This window comes from Bos javanicus, chromosome 14, assembly GCF_032452875.1.
Source record: "Bos javanicus breed banteng chromosome 14, ARS-OSU_banteng_1.0, whole genome shotgun sequence".
In the NCBI taxonomy this organism is placed as follows: domain Eukaryota; kingdom Metazoa; phylum Chordata; class Mammalia; order Artiodactyla; family Bovidae; genus Bos; species Bos javanicus.
The window spans coordinates 81,181,107-81,205,069 of NC_083881.1; the positions used below are offsets into that span (position 1 = coordinate 81,181,107).

At 39.1% G+C, this 23,963-nt stretch overlaps 1 protein-coding gene across 7 annotated transcripts in view; it reads right to left on the reverse strand.

Annotated features, from left to right (window-relative positions):
* The window catches only part of TAF2 (TATA-box binding protein associated factor 2), an 89,008-nt gene that overhangs the window by 16,571 nt on the left and 48,474 nt on the right, over window positions 1-23,963 (reverse strand). For 5 of the 7 annotated variants that reach the window (XM_061439518.1, XM_061439517.1, XM_061439524.1 and 2 more), the window contains 9 exons: window positions 23,167-23,277; window positions 20,172-20,365; window positions 19,237-19,376; window positions 16,266-16,335; window positions 13,067-13,176; window positions 7,529-7,758; window positions 6,085-6,240; window positions 5,496-5,601; window positions 2,937-3,059 (listed from right to left, as the gene is read on the reverse strand). In XM_061439518.1, the coding sequence (XP_061295502.1) occupies window positions 2,937-3,059; window positions 5,496-5,601; window positions 6,085-6,240; window positions 7,529-7,758; window positions 13,067-13,176; window positions 16,266-16,335; window positions 19,237-19,376; window positions 20,172-20,365; window positions 23,167-23,277 (1,240 nt within the window). The remainder of the gene's footprint in view (window positions 1-2,936; window positions 3,060-5,495; window positions 5,602-6,084; window positions 6,241-7,528; window positions 7,759-13,066; window positions 13,177-16,265; window positions 16,336-19,236; window positions 19,377-20,171; window positions 20,366-23,166; window positions 23,278-23,963) is intronic. The other 2 variants (XM_061439520.1, XM_061439519.1) reach the window with 1 other exon arrangement.

Genomic DNA, 23,963 nt, shown 5'->3' on the forward strand with positions numbered 1-23,963 from the left:
CCACCAGGCTCCTCCGTCCATGGGATTCTCCAGGCAAGAATACTGGAGTGGGTTGCCATTTCTTTCTCCAGGGGATCTTTCCAACCCAGGAATCGAACCCAGGTCTCCCGCATTGCAGGCAGATGCTTTAACCTCTGAGCCACCAGGGAAGCCTTGACCAACCTTGACAGCATATTAAAAAGCAGAGACATTATTTTGCCAACAAAGGTCTGTCTAGTCAAGGCTGTGGTTTTTCCAGTGGTCATGTATGGATGTGAGAGTTGGACTGTGAAGAAAGCTGAGTGCCAAAGAACTGATGCTTTTGAACTGTGGTGTTGGAGAAGACTCTTGAGAGTCCCTTGGACTGCAAGGAGATCCAACCAGTCCATTCTGAAGGAGATCAGCCCTGTGTGTTCTTTGGAAGGACTGATGTTGAAGCTGAAAGTCCAATACTTTGGCCACCTGATGCGAAAAGCTGACTCATTTGAAAGGACCGTGATGCTGGGAAAGATTGAAGGTGGGAGGAGAAGGGGATGACAGAGGATGAGATGGTTGGATGGCATCACTGATTCGATGGACATGAATTTGGGTGGACTCTTGGGAGCTGGTGGTGGACAGGGAGGCCTGGCGTGCGGCAGTCCATGGGGTTGCAAAGAGCTGGACACAACTGAGTGACTGAACTGAACTGAGCTGAAATGGCATAAGAGGGGACAATTTTTACCCCTCTCTTCTACGATTTCAAAGTTTTATATAATAGGAGCATATTATTTTTGAAATAGCAAAAAGTATAATTTAAAAGTCTTTAAGTCAAAGCAATTTTAAGGAAGAAATGTGAAGCTGGAGAAATCAGGCTCTGTGACTTCAGACTATACTCCAAAGCCACAGTAAACGAAATAGTATGGTGCTGGCACAAAGACAGAAATATAAATCACTGGAACAGGATAAACATCCAGAAATAAACCCTTGCGCCTATAGTCAATTAACCTATTACAAAGGAGGCCAGAATATACAATGGAGAAAAGATAGTCTTTTTAGTAAGTGGTGCTGAGAAAACTGGGCTCCCTATAAAAGAATGAAATTAAACCATTCTCTAATACCAAATACAACAGCAAACTCAAAATGGATTAAGGATCTAAATGTAAGACCAGATACTATAAAACTCCTCAAAGAAAATGATAGAATGATCCTAGACAGAACACTCTATGACATAAATCACAGCAATATCTTTTTGTATCCTATCCTAGAGTAATGGAAATAAAACCAAAAATAAACAAATGGACCTTAAAAGCTTTTGCACAGCAAATGAAAAGACAACCTACAGAATGGGAGAAAATATCTGCAAACTATGTGATAAGGGATTAATTTCCCAAATATACAAACAGCTCACATAGATCAGTGTCAAAAAAACAAACAATTCAATTAAAAAACTGGGCATAAAATCTAAATAGACACCTGTGCAAAAAAGACATACAGATAGCCAACAGGCACACGAAAAATGCTCAACATCACTAATTATTAGAGACATGTAAATCAAAACTAAAATGAGGTATCACCCCACTCTAGTTGGAATCAAGTGAAGTCACTCAATCGTGTCTGACTCTTTGCGACCCCATGGACTGTAGCCTACCACGCTCCTCCATCCATGGGATTTTCCAGGCAAGAGTACTGGAGTGGATTGCCATTTCCTTCTCCAGAGGACCTTCCCGACCCAGGGATCGAACCCGGGTCTTCTGCATTGTAGGCAGACGCTTTACCGTCTCAGCCACCAGTGGAAATGCTATGCTATGCTGTTTCCGACTCTGTGCGATCCCATAGACGGCAGCCCACCAGGCTCCCCCGTCCCTGGGATTCTCCAGGCAAGAACACTGGGGTGGGTTGCCATTTCCTTCTCCAATGCATGAAAGTGAAAAGTGAAAGTGAAGTCGATCAGTCGTGTCCAACCCTCAGTGACCCCATGGACTGCAGCCCACCAGGCTCCTCCACCCATGGGAGTTTCCAGGCAAGAGTACTGGAGTGGGGTGCCATTGCCTTCTCCATCAAAAGTCTACTTACATTAAATGCTAGAGAGGGTGTGGAGAAAAAAGAACCCTCCCACAGTACTGATGAGACTACAAATTAGTAGAACTACTATGGAGAACAGTATGGAGGTTCCTTAGAAAACTAAACACAGAGTTATCATATGATTCAGCAGCAATCCCACTCCTGGGCATATATCTGGAGAAAAGCATAATTCCAAAAGATACATACACTCCAGCGTTCATTAGCAACACTATTTACAAATGGCCAAGACACGGAAGCAACCCAAATATCCAGGGACAAATGAATGGATAAAGATGTGGACTACCTTGGACTATTACTCAGCCATAAAAAAGAACAAAATAATGCCATCTGCAGCAACACGGATGGCCCAGAGATCATCACACTGAGTAAAGGCCAGAGAAAGACAAATATATGATATTATTTATATATGCTATATATATATATATACACCAATGAACTTATTTACAGAACAGAAACAGACCCATAGACACAGAAAACAAATCTGTGGTTACCACAGGGGAAATGGGGGAAGGCGCAGACTAGAGCGTGGGATGAACAGACACACTATTGTACAGGAGACAGATGACCAGCACGGACCTGCTACACACACAGCGCAGGGACCAGCGCTCCGCACTCTGTAATAACCATGTGATCTGAAAAGGAACGCGCATACACTTAACAGAGTCACTGTGCTGTACGTCTCTGAAGCTAACACAACACTGTGAATCAAAAATAATTCAAAAAAATATACATGCAGCTTGTGTTTGAAAAAAGAAGTCTGTTAGATAATATAGTAATGAAAAGCAAGCCCTCAGGTCTATAGTTTTTAATGTATTCTTTACATTGATGGGAGAAACTTTATGAAGTTTATAGATTCGTTCTTGAGCAAAATAACGACGACAGTCATAGTACTTTACCTGTTCCCTTCCGTGGGAGTTCCATATTCCACTGGGGCTTTGTGGTGGGCGTGCCATCACAGCCTGCTGAGTGCTGGGGTATCAGAGCAGATCGCGAGTTAGCTGGCCGATATTTGGAGAGCCCTAAGATGCAAAAAGAGGAAACCGGGGATTTATTTCTTTACTTCCAAAAAGAAGAAAACAGTCTACCTTAAAACCAGTTATCAGTTCAACAGTAAAACTCTAATAATAAAAAGGATATTATTTTTTAAAACTACTGAAAATCCCACTTGATTTAATCCTTTGTCATGGTTCTAATATACTTAAGTTTGAGAAAAATAAACGTTCAAGAAAGACAGTTCACCTGAATGAACTGCTGCACACATAAACTGGAGTTTATATTCTGGAGCAGAACCATGTCATGTCACGGTTTTTATTATTTATGTGGAACTTTGCATCCAGTTAAGCATGCCTGTTCTCCCCAAAATTTATTAATAAATTCCATTATAATATTTAACTGACAGATCAAAATAATTTAGGGATTGTACAGATATTTGAAACATGGAATGTTCCAGTGGTAAGCCATGAAGAGTGCTGTCATACCAGGAGACCCAGGCTCTAAGTCCAATCATCCAGATCAGACCAACAGTCCTCTGCTTGTGTCTCACTTTCATGCGTCACACGAAAAGTCTAGGATTGGGATCTAGCACTGAGTTGGCTATTACCTGGGTATGTCATTGAGGGCAAATTATTTAATATATCTCTGGTTAAATTTACTTATCCATAAAATGGACAGAATAGAAAAATAATTGTTAAGGCTGCTTATGGTTATGAAAGCCAAAGAATTCATGATCTTTCCGTTTTCAAATATAATTAGGTTCATATTCTTTTTGATGCCAATTCTCAAATTCTACTAGTTCATCCCAGATTTTACTAGATAGTAAAAAAGGTCTTACAAACAAAACTAAACAAAAAACCAAACAAAACGCAACCAAGGTGGGTAAGGGAGAGTTGTACAAATATAACATGTTTTAAAAAAAGCCATTCAAACACAAAGATCATAAAAGATAACCACATCGAGCATGAAGTATAAATAGGATTTTCCAGTTAAAAAAACAAACAGGAATAGTACCAAAAAAAGAAAAACAGTCATATTTATAAAGAAATATATCATAAACTTGAATTATAATGATAATAATTAATAATCATTTAAAATGGTAATTATAGTTAAGTATCCTTTATCACAATGACAATAAAACAGTATATGAAGTACAGAGCATGGTGATAAATATTGATGAATTACATCTTTATGTATCAATATGGGTGAGTTTCAGCAGCATAACATTGAGTGAAAAAAAGCTAAGTCATGTTGAGTATCACACAGTTTTCACGTAATCCAAAAACTAGGCAAAGTAAACATATAGATCATATATCTGTGTGGTACACTGTACAGAAAAGCAACAGAATGTTGAAGGAAAAACAGCTGAGATACCATTTACTTACTCGCAATGCAAAGAAGGTGAACAGAATCAGGAGAGAAGCACAGAGAGAACGGCCACAGAATGGAGAACGCCACACAGGTTAATGGGGGGTGGCGGGCTCACCAAGGCCGGCTTTATTACTTACTGTACTTCACAACTACAAGCAAGTTACACAAAGCTTTATTTCTGAAAACTTAGAAATGTTGATGACATGAACTACATGTAATCTCTTCAAAAAGCATTATGGCAATAACACCAAGAGCACGAAAATCTTCTAAAGACAAGCACCTTACAATAAAGCTAAAATTCATCTTTTTACCAAAAATATATTTTAAGGGATTTATCCTAAGCATAATTTGACAAAAAAAGAAACAGAAACTTCTGTATGAAGACACTCAGAGAGAATCACTTGCATAAAATTAAAGTCTGAAACAAATGGCTGCCCACAGGGAAATAACAGGTAAATTAGAGCGTATCAGCTCGGTACTGCCTCAGGTAATGTTTTCCATAGAAAAGATTGTGATGTTTGAGAGATGTATGCAAAAATATAATATGACATGTTACATGGAACAAGCAGTCAAGAAAATAAAGTAGTTGTGTTACGGGCTGCATTAGTTGTAGTCAAGAAGTTTTATATATAATTACAGTCACATTATTAAAAAAAAATTGATCTCTTATTTTATTTTGAGGTTAAGTCTAAACCTCAAAAAACAAAGAAACAAAAAACAGAAATTAAAGCTACTGGAAGGAATCTGATGAATGGATTTTTGAAAAAACAAATCTAGAAGTAAGCCAAATATTTAAAAAGAACCAAAACAAAGTAGAAAATCAAAAGAAATACTTGAAACAATCGCATCCCTTTGCTGCTATGTGTTATCTGGTACAGCCCTGTATTTTATCCTGGCTGCCTCTGAACTGTGCAGCTACTCTCGACAATAAGGCAGCTGGTACAGCCTGTATTTTACACTGTATTTTAGCCTGTATTTCATCCTGGCCGCCTCTGAGCTGTGCAGCTACTCTCGACAATAAGGCAGCACACCTCCACAGTGGTGTCACGCGGCCGCTCCACCAGCCCAGTGAGCGCAGTGTACCATCTTACCTGGAGTTGACGGCCTTTCCAGCATGTTTAAATGATGGGAGATGAATGCCTGGCTATCATGAACAGTATCCATATCAATCTCTTCCTCGTCTTGAGAACTTGAAAACTACAACACAAACAAAACAAAGGAGGAAAGGAGCCATTGTTTCACTTTATGTCTGGATTTCTGCTCTCAGGAGAGGCAGCAGAAAAGCCGCAGGATATAGCCCCAAAACATTTAAAAGGAAAAGTGGTCTCCTTCCCAGAAAGCATTAAGAGAAAGAGAAGATGACGCAGCCCAGCCTCCACAGAAGCTGACTGGGGACGACTGGACGTGCACGAACGGCTGAGGTCTGCCCTGCGCCGTGGCGAGAAGCAGCGAGCTGCGCAGGCTGTGCACACAGAGCTCCTCCCCCAGACAGAGAAGACGCGTGTGGCAACAGAAGTCTGACCATCGGCTGCAGTGTCTTAGACGGACACTTGAGTTCTTTTACGATTTAGGCTGTCCCACCTGTTCCTGCGAAGGCAAAACCACTGCGAGTAGTCACAAGGGTGTACAAGAAGGTGAGCGCCCTACGCTGCTCATACAGGTGTAGCCTGTATGTCTTACTCTGATTTTGAGTTTGACTTTACTGCTATCCTCATTCTTCTCCAGTATTTGACCAGGCTCTAGTGGGGACCCCAGTGGTGTGTCAGCCTTCCTCTTCACTCCCTGCTGATGAGCTGACATATTACATGAGGCTTCCTTGGCAAGGTGATCATCTTCCTGTGGCAATATTCAAGATTAAAATTAGATTCCTGAAGACAAGTAGCTCATGTTATAGCTGAAAACTAAGACCTACAGCAACCATGCAGATTAGCACACGCCCAGTGCCTGAAAGTTGTCAGCAACGGGCTAGAAACGAACCTCCCCTCCCCGTCTGCTGGTCTTTCTGGGAGGAGAAGGGAGGTATGAAAGGGAACTTTTAAACTTTCCCCAGAGCATACACATTTTGGTGTTATTTTCCCCTCTTATCTGGAAGACTCCAAGTATGAAAGTGGATAAATCAACATACATGGACAAGAATTAGAAACATTCATTTCCACTGGCTTATAGTCAGATACAAAAGAGCTCTTTAACGAGACTTTTTTTTTTTCTATGAAAAGATTTGTGTTACTTTACATAACCTGAACTCTAGGATACATTTTAAATTTACAAAAATAAGTATGATTATATTTCAGAAAATCTAGGTGAATAACTTCTTTTAAATGACTATTACTAACTAGCATAAAGAGAAATTCACGTTTTAAAGTGTCAAAACACCAGTAGGGTATTGCCAGGCAAGTAATCTGGTCTAAATATTGGTGAAAAATGAAGCTTGAAGCACTGGGGACATTGTGTCACCAATGAGCAAGAGGCTTCTGGAAAACTTTCTTTAAATTACAGTAAAATAATTGATATGGATCCTGAAGGTCTTTCTACAATAAAGTCTCATAATTTCATAATGCATAGTTGGAAATAAAAGTTTTTGTAAAAGCAAACACATATACATATACATAAACTAAAAAAAAACATAATGCATTTCTCCTCCCCCAATCAGCAGATTACATGTTCACTGGACCATTCATATTATCTACTTATTTACTAATGATTCAATAAGCAGTCATCAGGCACTTCTCAAATGTTTAGAATGACGCTATTAATGCAAAGTAGCAAAAAAAAGAGAAAAGTCAAGGTCCTGTGTACAGACAAGTTCGGTTAATATGTAATTGGTTAAATGTTCAATTTTCTACTACTCAAAGGAGACACTTTAGGCTCCAGCACAGAAAGTCACTGTCATCATGAGCAGTGGGTGGACTGGCATCACAGCACCTGCTGTGCTGCCGTAGGCAGCTGTCAGCAGCTCTTTAGAGACTGTCAAGTGCTGAGACAGTGTCAGCCAGCACTTTTTAAAATGGTGCGAGAAGCTGTTAGTGGCTCTAAAATCCTCTAGTTCTAAAGAAACAATTCTCTTCTTTGGAGCTCTAAATAATAAAACTATTGATACTTTTTCCGTATCACATGTGATTCTTACAGGGTTCTGAAATCCAACTAGCTGTGTGTGACTACTTGGATTCACCGCAGCTTCTTGGTTGCCTGCTATGGCCTCTGGAATGATGGTTGGATTCAAGACAGCTTTTTTCTCTTTCAAATTAAGGACCAAGCCAAGTTCTGGCAAGGGTAAGCAGGAAGGTCTACTGAGGCCAAAAAGCGTGAAGTACAAGTCCACAGCGCCACACCGCAACCTCCAGTCGTGTGAAGTGCCTAGGAAACAAACAACAGCAATAACAAAAGGTCAGCGTGCACATCTATCCACACGTGTAGATGTCCAGAACCTGTACAAACGGAAGGGAACAGAGGGTTATGATGCCTCAAAGGAGTTGCCTACTGCCCTAGGCCCCAGTGGCAAGCCCTCTACTGTAAAGATGCTTCCTACCTTAACACCAGGTACCTACACAGTCACAGAAACCATAAATGTTCTAAGGAAATACTGAATTTTACAACTGAAAAAAATCTAATTCTTTCATTCTCCTACGAAATAAAAATTAGACACCTACTATATTTAAAATCTGAAAGTAATAAATTTGAGCATTAGAATTTGTTTCCAGGAGTAGCATTCATGAGGCTCTTGGTGTACCATCTTCCTAACATGCTATTAAAGATGAAAATCAGACAAGGTGAACAGGAAATGAATGAACGTGGAGCAGTTAACCAAGGAGGAGGAATTAAAAGGAAGATTTAAAGCCAGAAAAAAAAAATACTATTTTTGGAGTATTAGACTTATACTGGGCTTTTCTGGTGGCTCAGATGATAAAGAATCTGCCTGCAATTCAGGAGACCTGCGTTTGATCACTGGGTTGGGAAGATCCCCTGGAGAAAGGAATGGCAACCCACTCCAGTATTCTGGCTGGAGAATTCCATGGACAGAGGAGCCTGGTGGGCTACAGTCCACGGGGTCGCAAAGAGTCAGAACTGGTCCACATTCATTCATTCTCTGTTCACCTTGTCCGATTTTCTTCTTTAATAGCATGTTAGGAAGATGGTACACCAAGAACCTTCATGAACCCCACTGAACCCTACACTGGAAACAAATTCTAATGCTCAAATTTACTACTTTCAGATTTTAAATATGGTAAGAAACCCTACGACTATTTGAAACAACACAAGTCTAATCTCAGATTTATTGTAGAAGTGTCTGTTCAATACCTACATATTTGTGCTGTTCTACTAGGAACGTGTTAAAAAAAACAAACAAACCAGCAAACAGCAGAGATGGCTACAGGCTGGTAACAGAGATGGTAACTTGTATTGGCCAGAGGAAAGCTGCATCTGCAGAAACTCAGTCTAAGGCGGCTGAGAGACTTCTCAGCTTCTCTGATGAGTATCCGTGTTTCCACCTCTGAAATCGGGGTTGTGGTCTCAGAGTATACCTCACCCCACAACAATGGCGGACCAGAGCCCGGGAACGCCAGAACTCCTCCCGCTCGCCTTTCAGTCCCAGTGGGGCATTCCAGGTGGGCACTGCCACCACACAGAGCTGCCAGGATGAGATTACCACCTAGGGTCAGATAATGACTATGGTTTCTAGCCAGAATTTAAAATGACCTAGAGAATTCAAAACAGCTGAGAAGAAATATTCTTCTAGACAAGAAAAATAAACCACATAAATAATTTTGGCCAAGAACGAGGGTTTCAGAAGAGTACCACAATGTTTTAAAAAAGAGGAAAAGGAAAGACATTGCTACAGTAAATTCATGGCAGTTAATAATTTTAAGTTTTGTGGTTTTCAACAACAAATATTAGAATAAGTAAATAAATTGCAATCAAGTCATGATTTTCATGAGATATACTCTAACAGACCCTGGGTCAGGAAGATCCTCTGGAGAAGGAAATGGCAACCCACTGCAGTATTCCTGCCAGGAAAATCCCATGGAAAGAGGAGCCTGGCGGGCTACAGTCTGTGAGATGGCAGAAGAGTCAGACATGATTTAGCAACTGAACAGCAACCATAACACGTAAGTAACTATTACATTAACATGGGTGTGTATCAATCGTCAGAGGAGTCACAATTTTACACAGCTCATAATATATATACTCCTCTGTATTAGGCACTTTGCACATCAGGAAACAACTGTCAGTCTTACTTGAGACATCTTCGATTTTGCTACCATGTGGTAAGGTAACAGCAGATGCACAATACTGCTCAAGAGCTCTGAGAAGCATGAGAGAAACCAGAAATGGGAACAGTACAGAGAGAAGGTAAGGATTTTACACTGGAAATCCATTTCTTTCTCTGGAATATCCATACCTGGACACTTTACTGGACTGAAATTGCCCCATGTTTTGGGGGCCCTCATTACTGTCCTCCTCCATGCTTTTCACACATGGAAAGGTTCCACAGAGGACAGGGATCGGATTCCTGGACCTTCATCACAGAGGCTGTAGGAAATCAGCCCTCTGAAGAACAGAATGAAGGCTGCCGAAACAGCGAGCCCTCCGTGTCTGCCACTCGGGGTAGAGCAGGAAAAGACGTCCACCTCAGACGTTCTGTCAGTAAGGAAACCAGAACGGCTTAGGGCGCACTTACGACTGGAATAAGGCTAAAGCTTGGAGGGGAGTGTTGCCCAATTACGTCAACTGCAAATAACGATTCTGGAATCTTTATACACTGTAGACGACGTCGAAACCAGTCATGAAACGGAGTATGAACTCTTAAAAAGTTTTTTTTAAAGAAACATTATCTCAGTTTTAAAAAGCAGGTGGGAAATGTATATTCTGGTGAGCCGGGGCATCCTGTTCCTGAGGGTCAGCTGAGGACCACGAGACGGCACGGGGCATGAAGGCTGCTGAGAGTCCCCAGCCCCTAGAGCAGGCACGCCGCTCCTGTGTGTTTCCGTGTGGCTTTGGGTCTGGGTCGGTAACGCTTCAGGGCCTTCAATCTGGATGGAGGAGGCAGCACTGCTCTATTCTTATGGGGGGACCTTGACTGTTTCCCCTCCTCAAAAATCTGAGTTATAAATATTACAACTTAAGGCTGATAGGATGGAGTTAAAAAATAAGCAGTGCTTCTGTTAAAATTATAAAACAGGAAAAAAATGAGAACATTGTATTTTAAAACCATGGAATAAAATCTTAAAATGGCTGTCACTTTACAGTGGCATTAAGTGGCAGAGTCAGAAAGGATGGATGGGAAGAGCAGACTGACCACAGGATAGTCATGCTCGTGGAGCCTAACTGTACACATTTCTAGGCTTCTGTCATTAAAATGACGAGTTTACTGAAAAATATCCTCGGGACTTCCCTGGCGGTCCAGTGTTAGGACTCTAAGCTTCCACTGCAGGGTTCATGGGCTCAATCCCTTGTCAGGGAATCAAGATTTTATAAGCACGACCAAGGAAAAGAAAAACGTCCTGAAAACGGTGCCTTGATCAGCGTTAAAAGCAATCACCTCAGAAAATGAAGGAATGATCTTTTCTAAGATCAGATTTGTGATCTGAGGGATTTGTCTTCAGATACTTTCTGATTTGAGCAGAGACCATCCGCCTGAGCACTGCCTCTCTGGCTCAGGCCGGCAGGGCGGGTCCCAAAGCATAACTGCAAATGATAATCCAAGGGCAGCTGCTACCTGAGGGAAGCATCACGGGGGAGGGATACATGAGTGTTCCTTGCCATTTAAGTGATTTGAGTTGGGAGGGGTAGCTGGCAGATTAAATAACAAGTCTTCAGAATTCTCTAGGCAATCCTCTCATCAGTCTTCCCTGTCTAATGTCCAATGTTCTCCAAAAACATTAAAAAGAAAAAAACAAAAAACCTTCTCAGTTGTCTGAGCCATTCCCACTGTTCATACTGTTCTGTACCCTTTATTTACACATCTGAAGAACAAGAGCAAAAAACTGTCTATGCCGATGGCTTCACTGATCTGTTCTGTTTAGATTATTAGCACAGAGAATTCCAAACCAAAGCAGTAACTGTACTTTATTCTGAACACTAGCAAAAATAAATACTAAACATCAATCAGAGCTTGAATTTGTATAACCACCATCTTCCAATGGAGTTCAAACGTTTTAATAGAGATTGCCCCATTAATCTTAAACACACATTTATTTTGCCCATGAAACCTTCCCTAAGAAGTAATATGTGAATATGTGACTTCTTCGTACTTCATTATGACTGTCTGTCAAGTTGCACTCCCTCACAATCATGGAATCATGCATTCTTGCTAAGAATATACTCAACACAGTACAGTTTATGTCACATGCTGCTGCTAAGCCGCTTCAGTCGTGCCCGACTCTGTACAACCCCATAGACGGCAGCCCACCAAGCTCCCCCGTCCCTGGGATTCTCCAGGCAAGAACATTGGACTGGGTTGCCATTTCCTTCTCCAGTGCATGAAAGTGAAAAGTGAAAGTGAAGTTGCTCAGTCGTGTCCTACTCTTCACGACCCCATGGACTGCAACCCACCAGGCTCCTCCACCCATGGGATTTTCCAAGGAAGAGTACTGGAGGGGGTTGTCATGTCACATTTTAACTGCTGAATGATCCTTTACAAGTTCATGAAGTAGTCACTAATGAGATAGGCAAGCAAGTTATCTTCCAATACTTTAGAGACAAGGTAAAGCAACATATTTATTAAAATAAATACCCACTGCTCCCTCACCATCTATCTGTAGCAACTTCTCTCTAAGCCAAACACTTTCAGTCTAGCTTTAGATTGAATTTTAAATCAAAACCAATATTACAATTTCAACATATCGGAGACATAAAGCAAATTTTCTTTACATATATATTACAGTTACAATCCTACAGGAAAAGATCAGTGATTCAATTAAACAAAAATGTCAAAGAATATGAACACTTTACAAAACAGAAACTAGATAGCTCACATATATGAGAAGTACTCAACATAGTATAATTAGTATGTTAGCGTAACAACCTTTCAAGCACTTAATATGAACTAGTTACTGCATTTTACAAATAATAACTCATTTAATTTTCAGTTTGCAGAAGTACCTCTATTTTAAAATGAGAAATTCATGGGCTTAGACAAGTCACACTGAGAGCAAGTCATTCAGCTGAGGTTTAATCCTCAGCAAACTGGTTCCAGAGCTCATGCCTGGGAGCACTGACCGCCTCCTGACTGCACTCAGATAATGTAAATTAAAACTGTGACGATGAGATGCCATGGTCTCTACGGTGTAGAAAGCTAACACTGTATACTGCCCTGAAAAGGGTACGCGAGGAATTGGTTACCTCTGGGAAAGGCCACCAGGAGGACTACCGAAAAGAGAAAGAAGACTTATTTTTCCACCCTCTGTGACCTTCTGAAATAAACATAACAGTAAGACTGTGCAAGTTCATGTTTACAGATCTTTAAACATCTGAGACACTCTCACTAAATTAGTATTTCTGTTTCCTCAACTACCCTGTGGGGCAAAGTGTGTGGCTATGCCCTGAGCACATGTTACTGCAGCCACCACTGTGAAGGTAAGTACAGTAAGCAGTCTCCTTAAAAAAAATAAAATGAAAAAACTCCAATAATAAAAAGCTTTTTTAAAAGCCACTGCTCTCTTACCAGAATTCATAAGTTTCCAAAGTTGATCTACCAATGCTTCATTGCATAAGGGAGACTCCATGCTCTTAGTAAAGGGTGGGTTTTTAGTCAACATATTTAGAATTTTATGTCTGAAAGATAAAGAAAAATCAAATTTTTGCTAACTGTGAAATAAAAACATTTGAAAACTATCTCAAATTTCTCCATCTTATTTTATCACCTCTCTTCTTAGACTAAGAACTTTCACAAACATTTAAAAATTATTCAACAGCTTGAAGTTTTTTTCTACATACAGTTGTCACTACAGAGATAAAATCACTTTTCTTTAACATATGAATTAAGTCAAACATATATATGATTAGAAGGGGAAAGTACAATACATGTAATACACATGACCACCACCTGCTTAACACACATGTGATTAACCATATACAGGCGTCATACTAAACGCTATGATGCAGTGGCAAAAGACAACAGTCTCTGTCTTTTTAAAATTTATGTTCCCATGGGGGAGACACAGGCTAAAAAATTTAAACTATAAATTAATATTTATATACATGGGTAGTGTGTATATACCTGGGTAAAGGAACAACTGTAGGATTTTATGGACAATTATTACTTGAACCTAACCTGGAGCAGGGACTCAAGAAAGTACCTTATAGAGATGATGTTCAACGTAGCTCTAAAGCATAAAGGGGTAATTACACGTAGTTAGTTTCTTTTCCTCCAAATTTTAAGGTTTCAGCCCCCAAATTCTGCAGAGCTTTATCTAACTCTAGTGATCTATCTAAATCAGTAATCCTGATATATATAATAACAAAGAATTTTTAATGTTAAAAGAGAGAAATTTTAAAAATCTGTACTTTTTAAAAGAATCAGTTCTTATTAAAGGCCATTTTACTATTTGGAGTTTAAAAATCAACCAAAAGCCATAAAAATAAAATGCTGTATTTGAGGCAGGAGAGATGAATGTCACTGATGTTAAGAGAGACAGAAACAGCAGAAATAGAAATGTTTGCCTATCTTTAAGACTAAGAATCCCATCCCGTTAACAGCAGAACACAGCAGTTCTATATGCTGGGTACTCCGGGAGTGTAAATACTAGAACAGATCGGAGGCTGTCAGAGGCAGGGGTGGGGGTGGGTGACACAGGTGGACGGGATCAAGGGGTACAAATCCCCGCTCATCTTATACAGTAAGTCATGAGGGGATAACGTGGTGACTACAGTTAGTAACAACTGTGTTGCATATTTGAAAGATGCTAAGAGAACAGATCTTGAAAGTTCCTATAAGAAAAAATACTTGTAATTATGTATGGTAATGGATGTTAACCAAACTTATGATGGTGATCATTTTTCAAACTATACAAATAGAGAATCAATATGCTATGTGCCTGAAACTGTCAATTATACCTCAACAGAGACAGAGAGGAAGGGAGGGAGGAAAGAGAAGGTAACGATGACAGAGAAAAGGACGAAGTTTCTATTCAAAGTATAAAAACCAGAGGGGGGGAAACCCACAAAAAATATAGCGACTGATGTCCCAAGACACCAAATAACACACATACAATGCCATTAATGTGGTAACACTCCTATCCTGTAATCATTCACTGCTATTAAAGCTTTTTAAAGACGTGCTGACCTTTTTTAACTGTAACTATGAGCTGGATGATATGAAGTAAAGCCTAAGAGGTTCCCTATTGGTGATATAAATAAACCGTACCAATTATGAAGTAAACATGCCAAATACAATCACGAATGTATCTTTAAATAGATTTTCAGTTCACAGTATAAATAAATGTTCTTGAAACTTGAATATCATGAGCTCCACAACATTTCAAAAGCAATCAGACTGTATAGTATCTAATTTAGAAATACAACTTCAAATATTATATAAAATGGTCTTCAAAACGCAGTTTTGAGATCTCAGAAGTATGTGCCTTAATGTTAGTTCTTGATGTGACTTGAAAACATAAATGAACACATGACAAGCTACATTTATAATTTCTGTCCTACTTGCCATCAGCAGCATCTTATAAACTTTCAAATGCATGAGCTCTACCAGAAAACAGACGAGGCTGGCTTCCTGCCGACTCTCTTTCATGTAAACATGCACTTCAGAACGGGTGATTATGAGATTTTTGTCCACATCAACCTGGTCCTTCATATATATATCAATCCAAGGACAAATTATTTATAATAAAATTCAGATCACAAATTAAGAACCATGAAATAAAAACAGCAAAACTGCACAAAGAATATTTTTTAATAACCATTGCTTAAAACACTGAAATACACAAGGTGGCTTAACCAGGAACCTGCTACAACTAACCTGAAAAACAACTGCTGCTCAAAGGTTTCCCATTAGGAGCTGAGATCACCTACGTGTGCCTCACAGCGAGACGCGCTCCAGTGAGGTTAAAAGGCAGAGTGGATCTGTCTGCCTTTTCAGAAGAAAATACCTGCCAAGTGATGTGCAAACTTGAGCAAGACAACACTTCTGGATCTATGTTCTTGTTTCCAGTTGGAATGGCTAAAATCTAAATTATTTTCCAGCTTTCAAATTTCATTTTATGAAACTGAATTATTACAACAAATGAACACAAATTTGAGTCTTATTAGGTATAAAGAAAGGAAAACAGATATAGTAAAAAGTTTTAATCCTGCTTAAATACACTATAAGTATCCTACTTTGCAAAAGCAAGCAGCAGAAATGAACAAAATGAAGAGAATACAAAAATGAAAATAGTTACTAAGTCAGGACTGGAATTTTAATTTCCCTTATTTTCTAAATTTTTAACAATGTTGTGTTACATTTTTTGATCCTAAATCCATTTATTAAAAATTAGGATTTTATATGAGCAAGAAATGGAACAAATGGGACACAACAAAACACTGTTCTTATTTACTTTCAAAATACAGTGTATCAATTGATAAAGAGGTTTTATGATTTTTTTGATACATAAGGGATTTTCCCATGTGTACTAAAAAGGGTTACATAAGCTTTTCTTTAAATTACAATAGAAATCATGTGTAAAATTCAGGGAATTAATATATCTTTTAAAGTATCTTTCCAAAGGCAAACCAAATAAACGGCATGAGTACCTGGATAAGGTACTCCTATATTTTCAAAAACTAAGACTTAACTCCATGTATAATTTTCTGAAATTACTTACTTCATGATTTATAAAAACAAAATATTATAGCACAAAAACACTAACCTTACATAGGGTACAGGGTCATTCTGAACCATGGTAAGTAGCCACTGCAATTCTTCATAACTCCTGTCCACTGAAAACAAAAACAAGGAAACGTACTTGTGGTAATTACCACACATTAAACACGTGACAAGCAAGGAGCTCACACTCACTATGTAGGGCTCTGTCTCAGCCAGGTCTCTGATCAGAAATGAAGGATGTAGGCAATTTCTTACATTTTTAATGCAAGAGGCTACTTTGCAAGTTTTACAACTTGCATCTGTGCCATCTACAGCTGTGCCATCTATGCAGTCAAAGCATCAAAAACAGGACCAACCGTGTATTTTCCACTTAGGTTCAAATCAATGGCGAATACAACATAAGACAAAAGTGTAATTTATTAGAGCCCTAAATCAGAGATGAATAACTCTAAATGGAAATGTGTTTAAATAGAAGTGTGTTTCTAGATGCTCAGATCAAATTACAGAGGTTTGCTATTCAACGGTGTCTCAGTTGAATCACACAGTGAACCGCTGCTGCCCAAGTGGTTTATTTAAGAGCAGCCTTAACTTTTCAGTACAACATAAAAAACAGCTATAAAAACCAGTACTATGATTAACTTTAACAAAATTCACTATTTCCATTTACCTTTTAAAAAAGTATTATATTTATGATTTGAAAACCTTTATTTTCAGGATTTAATTTCTAATATTTTCCATTCTTTTCCTCTCTTTGTGACCCAATGACTTGCAGCACGCCAGGCCTCCCTGTCCATCACCAACTCCCAGAGTTCACTCAAACTCACGTCCATCGAGTCAGTGATGCCATCCAACCATCTCATCCTCTGAGGTCCCCTTCTCCTCATGCCCCCAATCCCTCCCAGCATCAGAGTCTTTTCCAATGAGTCAACTCTTCGCATGAGGTGGCCAAAGTACTGGAGTTTCAGCTTTAGCATCATTCCTTCCAAAGAAATCCCAGGGCTGATCTCCTTTAGGATGGACTGGTTGGATCTCCTTGCAGTCCAAGGGACTCTGAAGAGTCTTCTCCAACACCACAGTTCAAAAGCATCAATTCTTCGGTGCTCAGCTTTCTTCACAGTCCAACTCTCACATCCATACACAACCATAGGAAAAACCATAGCCTTGACTAGACAGACCTTTGTTGGCAAAGTAATGTCTCTGCTTTTCAATATGCTATCTAGGTTGGTCATAACTTTCCTTCCAAGGAGTAAGCATCTTTTAATTTCATGGCTGCAATCACCATCTGCAGTGATTCTGGAGCCCCCCAAAATAAAGTCTGACACTGTTTCCACTGTTTCCCCATCTATTTCCCATGAAGTGATGGGACCAGATGCCATGATCTTGGTTTTCTGAATGTTGAGCTTTAAGCCAACTTTTTCACTCTCCTCTTTCACTTTCATCAAGAGGCTTTTTAGCTCCTCTTCACTTTCTGCCTTACCCTGTTATAATTTCTTTTGAGAAGCAGTATTCCTACTGAAATTTACACAAAAATGTAAGGATTTGCGTATATTTTCTTCTACTTAATATGTAAAATTTAAGCAATCCTCTCTTTACACAGTTAGATAAGAAATTACCATAATTTCTTCATTCCCCACATTTTAGTATAATCTGGAACTTTAGATTTATACATTTCTTATATTTGCATATTATTTTTTAAGACTATGTTTTGAAATTTGCATTAAATTTTACATGTTAACAAGTATTTAAGCTTAGCTCTTTAGTTTATAGGAACAGATGCCTGGCATTTCACTGGGAATTTCATATGACACTTTCATCAATCTTGAGTTATTATTTTGGTTCACCTCCAGATCAGCTGAAAATTATCTTGGGAAAAAATTTTTTCAGCACTCCATGGTATGCAGAACTTCCCCAGCCAGGGGTCAAACCTGTGCCCCCTGCACTGAAAGCATGGATGGGGACCACTGAATAAGACCAGGAATTTTGTTTTTAAAAATATTACATATAGGATATGGTCTTCTAGGTCTTCAAGGATACATGAACAACAATTTAGCAAAGCAGAGAATCTTAGATCGTAATTTCCCCTAAACATCATGTTGGCCTGTGCTGTCTTTCGAATTCTTCATACTCTGAAGAATTTATAGGCTACATTATTTTTTTACCTTGTACAATAAATGGGTTCTGACGCTTCTAGGAATAGTTAGAAATTTACAGACTTTTCCTTAATTTTAAAATTTTAAACTTCATCAGAGTCTAGCTTAGGTCAGTCTCATTTACACTCTTTCAAAGTATCCTATTATTTCTTGGATAATAGGATACATCTATTATTTCTTCCACCTATTATTCTTCATGACAATTTTTTTTTTTAATATTTTATCTCCTTAACGTACTTTCCCCTCTGTATTTCTGACAATGTTCTGAATATGTAATATTCCCTTATTCACTTTTTTCCTTCTTTTTTTTTCCAGCTTCATGAAGCCTTGTTTACCCCTCTCCTGAAGTCCCCACTCACACCTGTTCCCCCTCAGTATGTATTTATTGGCTGTGCTGGGTCCCCGCTGTGGCATGTGAGACCCAGCTTCCTGAGCAGGGATGGAAGCCAGGCTCCTGTGCTAGGAGCATGGGGTCTCAGCCTCTGGACCGTGCGGGAAGTCCCCGACTGTTAGCTCTTCTTCGACTTTTGCAGAGAAAACTTCTGACAAGTACAAAATGTTTTCTTGAATTCTTATATAATTAGAAATTTCTTCCAAGATATCTTGAAATAACATGTTCATTAAGGTTACAGAATGATGCACAGACTTTTTGGAAAGACCAAAGGTATCTATCTATAATTTTATTCTCTTCTCCCATTTACAAATTCTTATATGAATTCTATATTTACCAAAAATTCTAAATCAGTGAGTTAATTAAAAATCAAGATATCTGTATGCACATACTATGAAAATGCTAATAACTAAATAGTAAATGGTAAACAATTCTTTCTAAAATGATATAAGCATATATTTCTAAAGCATTACCTTTAGTGTAATCAACCACCGCTTCCAAAGCTGCTATCCTAATGTCCACAAAGTGGCCATATTCTGCGTAAGATTTAAAAAGAGATGGATCACTGGGCACATGTCCGTTCTTCTGAAGCACTCGTATGGCTCTCAAACAACTAGGAAAATAGGATTTATAGTTAAATACTTTTGTTAAAGTATTTTGAATTAAACTTATTTCCTAGGAATTTAAAATAATCTGTAACAATAAACTGAAAAATTGATGTAATCTGAATCCTCTTTTTAATTCTTTAACACTTGGCTTTTATAATGACTCTAAAAAACTCTATTAAAAGAAAACACATTTCAAAACTTTGGAAATCTAATTTCAGGTATTATATTTATAACAGGAACACACTACAGAAAAATGTATTTAGCATAAAATATAACTTAAATAAAGTACTCTTTCTAAAAGTTTTAGTGATACAAACATAGTTTATTCACTAACATATATGGAAAGCTAAGACTTTATATTGCTGAATCAGTAAATCATCAATTGTTTTTAGCAAATTCCTAATGAAACAGATAAAACCTGTTGATAGTCATGTTACAAAAAATACAAGAGAAGCAAAAAATTTTAAAAGAGGCCTAATAATAGAGGGATGTTTAAACTATACCCAATGGCATAAGAGCTTATGCAGATGCTTATGAATAACTTCCGATGACATGAGGAAGTGTTCATGACATAAGTAGAGTATAAAAAATACATATATGTCAAAAATTAAAAATTGATATAGTTATCACAGGAAAAAATTTAGAAGACTTTCTCCAAAAGAGTAATAATTTACCCATGGATGGTAGACTCATATTAGATTTTTTTTTTACTTTACTTCTCTATTTTTTATGAAAATAAATTTCTCTAATAATTATAAAAGCAAGTAACTTTAAGAAGCAAATATGAAAAATCATTATACCTGACAGTGATGGTGTGCCTGTAACTTGGAAGAAGTTTTTCCATGTTCAAAAACCTAGTGATTTCTTCAAGAATGAGCCGCACATCCGGATTTAAGTTATCCAAAGTTCGAACTTCATTATTCACACTGACTGCCGGCGTAACAGAGTTGGCAAGGGCATCAATCATCTCTGCACGATAATAGTTATCTGAAAACTAAGCCAAGAAACAATTATGAGACGATGATAAATTTACACTTCTTTTCAAAAGTGAATGAAATAAAATATAACTTTAAAAACATAATTTATCTGCAAAGACAAGCAAGTTTTCAGGTAAGTATTCAACACTGTCCTTTGGCGTAGAGTCACATATGGGAAAAAAGAGTGAGAGAGACTTACTTAATAGTAACACACTAGCTACTAGGGCAGGGAGCAACAGACTGCGCCCAACAGGAAGGAGAGTGTCCAGGCCGTGTGCTGTCACCCTGCTCATTTAACTTATATGCAGAGCACATCATGAGAAACACTGGGCTGGAAGAAGCACAAGCTGTAATCAAGACTGACGGGAGAAATATTAATCACCTCAGATATGCAGATGACACCACCCTTATGGCAGAAAGTGAAGAGAAGCTAAAGAGCATCTTGATGAAAGTGAAAGAGGAGAGTGAAAAAGTTGGCTTAAAGCTCAGCATTCAGAAAACTAAGATCATGGCATCCGGTCCCATCACTTCATGGGAAATAGATGGGGAAACAGTGGAAACAGTGTCAGACTTTATTTTTCTGGGCTCCAAAATCACTGCAGACGGTGACTGAAGCCATGAAATTAAAAGACACTTGCTCTTTGGAAGAAAAGCTATGACCAACCTAGATAGCATATTGAAAAGCAGAGACATTACTTTGCCAACAAAGGTCTGTCTAGTCAAGGCTATGGTTTTTCCAGTGGTCATGTATGGATGTGAGAGTTGGACTGTGAAGAAAGCTGAGCGCCGAAGAATTGATGCTCTTTAACTGTGGTGTTGGAGAAGACTCTGAAAGTCCCTTGGACTGCAAGGAGATCCAACCAGTCCATTCTGAAGGAGATCAGTCCTGGGTGTTCACTGGAAGGACTGATGTTGAAGCTGAAACTCCAGTACTTTGGCCACCTGATGGGAAGAGTTGACTCATTGGAAAAGACTCTGATGCTGGGAGGGATTGGGGGCAGGAGAAGGGACGACAGAGGATGAGATGGCTGGATGGCATCACCGACTCGATGGACATGGGTTTGGGTGCACTCCAGGAGCTGCTGATGGACAGGGAGGCCTGGCGTGCTGTGGTTCATGGGGTCTCAAGGAGTCGGACACGACTGAGCGACTGAAGAATGGAACTGAAGACACTAGCTTGTTGACGAATGTTTACTACATGTAAGGCACGCTCATAGTGATCTAGCCAGATACGTCTAAAAGGAAGACTGCAGTTCACAAATCGTGCTGGTGATACAGAGTTTCGAATCAGCTATTTCTGTGTTCCACTCTCAACTAAGACATCTAACCAAGGGTCACCAGATATCTGCAGAAAGCATCAACATAGAGACCAGAACAAAGCGGGGAAAGCAGCTTGGAGGAAATAAGAATGTGCAAAGAAACGAAAACCAGTAGAGGGAAAAAAGTTCAAAAGTTATCATTAACACAGTCTGAGAAATAACCAATGATATGCCTTCCAACAGCATAATACATGTTTAAAAGAAAGAAATATGCAGGCAATCAGAATCAAAATTAAATTGGAATATAAAATGGAAAAAAAAACTTGAAATTTTGAGCAAAAAAGTTAAAAAATAGGAAAGAATGCACAAGGAAGCTGGAGGGCTGGTGTAGAAGACAATAGGAGTTGTAGCAAAAGAAGCAGAGAAAATGGAGGAAACTATCCCCTGAAATGAATGAAATTTCTAAATCCATATTCCAGTCAATTCCCAGAAGACTAATTTAATTGAAAGCAATCCCGGCTGACTTGATTTAAACTCAGGAAATCAGATGTACTGGCCTAGAAATTTGAACATGGAGCAAGAAAATTAATTCTATCAGCAGGGTCATTTGTATTCAGAGATTACTTAAATAATGTTTGTAAGTTTTCTGCAAGAACATTTACAGCTCCATTGTTCCTGTGGACAACCACCTTCTCTCCAGAAGTCTGCGCACACATGCCTCACCAGAGCACTGATAGTGCCCCACCGTTCCTCCATTCCTGCACTACAGCAGTAAGAGGCCTAGCTGCTGACTTGCTGGATTTTCTCATTAGGCTGAAACCTTGAGGGCCCAGAATCAGACTGTCATATATACAGCAGTTCTTCCACAGTTCTTCTGTTTGTTTCTGGCTGCTCTGTGCAGCATGTTGGTTCTTAGTTCCCCAGCCCGGCACTGAACCCACACCCCCTGTAGTGGAACCGTGGAGTCTTAACCACTGGACCTTCAGGTAAGTCCCAAATACATGTTTACTTTAAATGAAATGTGAGATGGCAACCACCATGCCTTCTTTTTGTATTTAACGTGGTACACTGCCTGGCACAGCATATATTCTCAAAAACACTTGCCGATTGCTAGAATGATAATGAGTAAGGTGAAATAACTTTTGAAGCATGGCATTCAACAGCTATTTACTAAACTGTGGATAAAACACACATTATGGTTAAAAAAAAGAAACGAGCCAAATTCATCAATGAACAAGTTATCCAAGAGGAACTGTTTTCTGACAGAAGAAAAAAGGAATAAGAATAAAATTGGGCTGTCAGACTTCACCAAAATAGATGTCAGGTGAGTTTCCAAAATTTGATGTGCTACTCTCTGCACCTTATAACAGGTATAAGGAACATTTAAAAATCAACTAATCTTGGTTTTCAGATATCTGGTTATTATAATAAATCATATTTGTATGTTTCTATCTCTAGAAATTTCAAGTCCCATGGACACAACAATGATTTCACAGTCTAAATATTTCTCTGAAAACAAAATACCACTGGCTAGTTTTATTAACATTAAAGTAACGTACCTTATTTTTTCTGTTGTCATTGTACTTGATTAGGTCTAAAATAAATGTTAAGACTTCTTTGGGACAAAGGTTGTGAACATCTCTCAATAAGGCCATTGCAACTGGCATAGTCTACAAAAAAAAAAAAAAAAAAACTTGTTTTCAATTTTCATCACTATAATTCAATGCAGTGCACGCTGAAAAAGGGTTGCCCTGGGGCTGACACAGTATCTGGGGGGAGTCCAGGCGCCCAGCCCCCCTGGCTCCTACTCCTCCCATGGGAACAGGCCTCAAACACTCTGGCAAGAACGCTAAGCAGGAACCCCAGGGGAGAGCTGCAGAGCTGGAGGCACTGGGCAGCCCACCTGCTGGAAGAGGGACATGTCATGCAAATCCAGCTCTGTGATTTACAGAGGAAAAGGGATGTGTGGGCTTTAGCATTAGACAGACCACTATTCAGTCTGTACTCCACTGCCATCTACGGTGGGTTATTTTAGCTAGCTGCTTGCTGAGCACCACTTTCAGGGCTCACAGATACAGTGGCTAGAGGCACAGGCAGACAGCAGAATTCAACTACTTGTCTCAAGAGACACAGACTCTCCAGTACCATCTTTCTCAGCCTAAGGAAAAACGGTAAATTACCTGAAATCCAACTTTCCCCTTTTCAAATTTTCATAGACAACTTTTCTAAGGAGGTGGAAGCCTGACCCACAGAGGTAACCTCTACCAGAACAACAGCAGAGCAAAGCTATTCCAACTCAAGGCAGAACCACAGACAATGGACATCACAATCCCCAGTACAGAGAGACTGGACCATA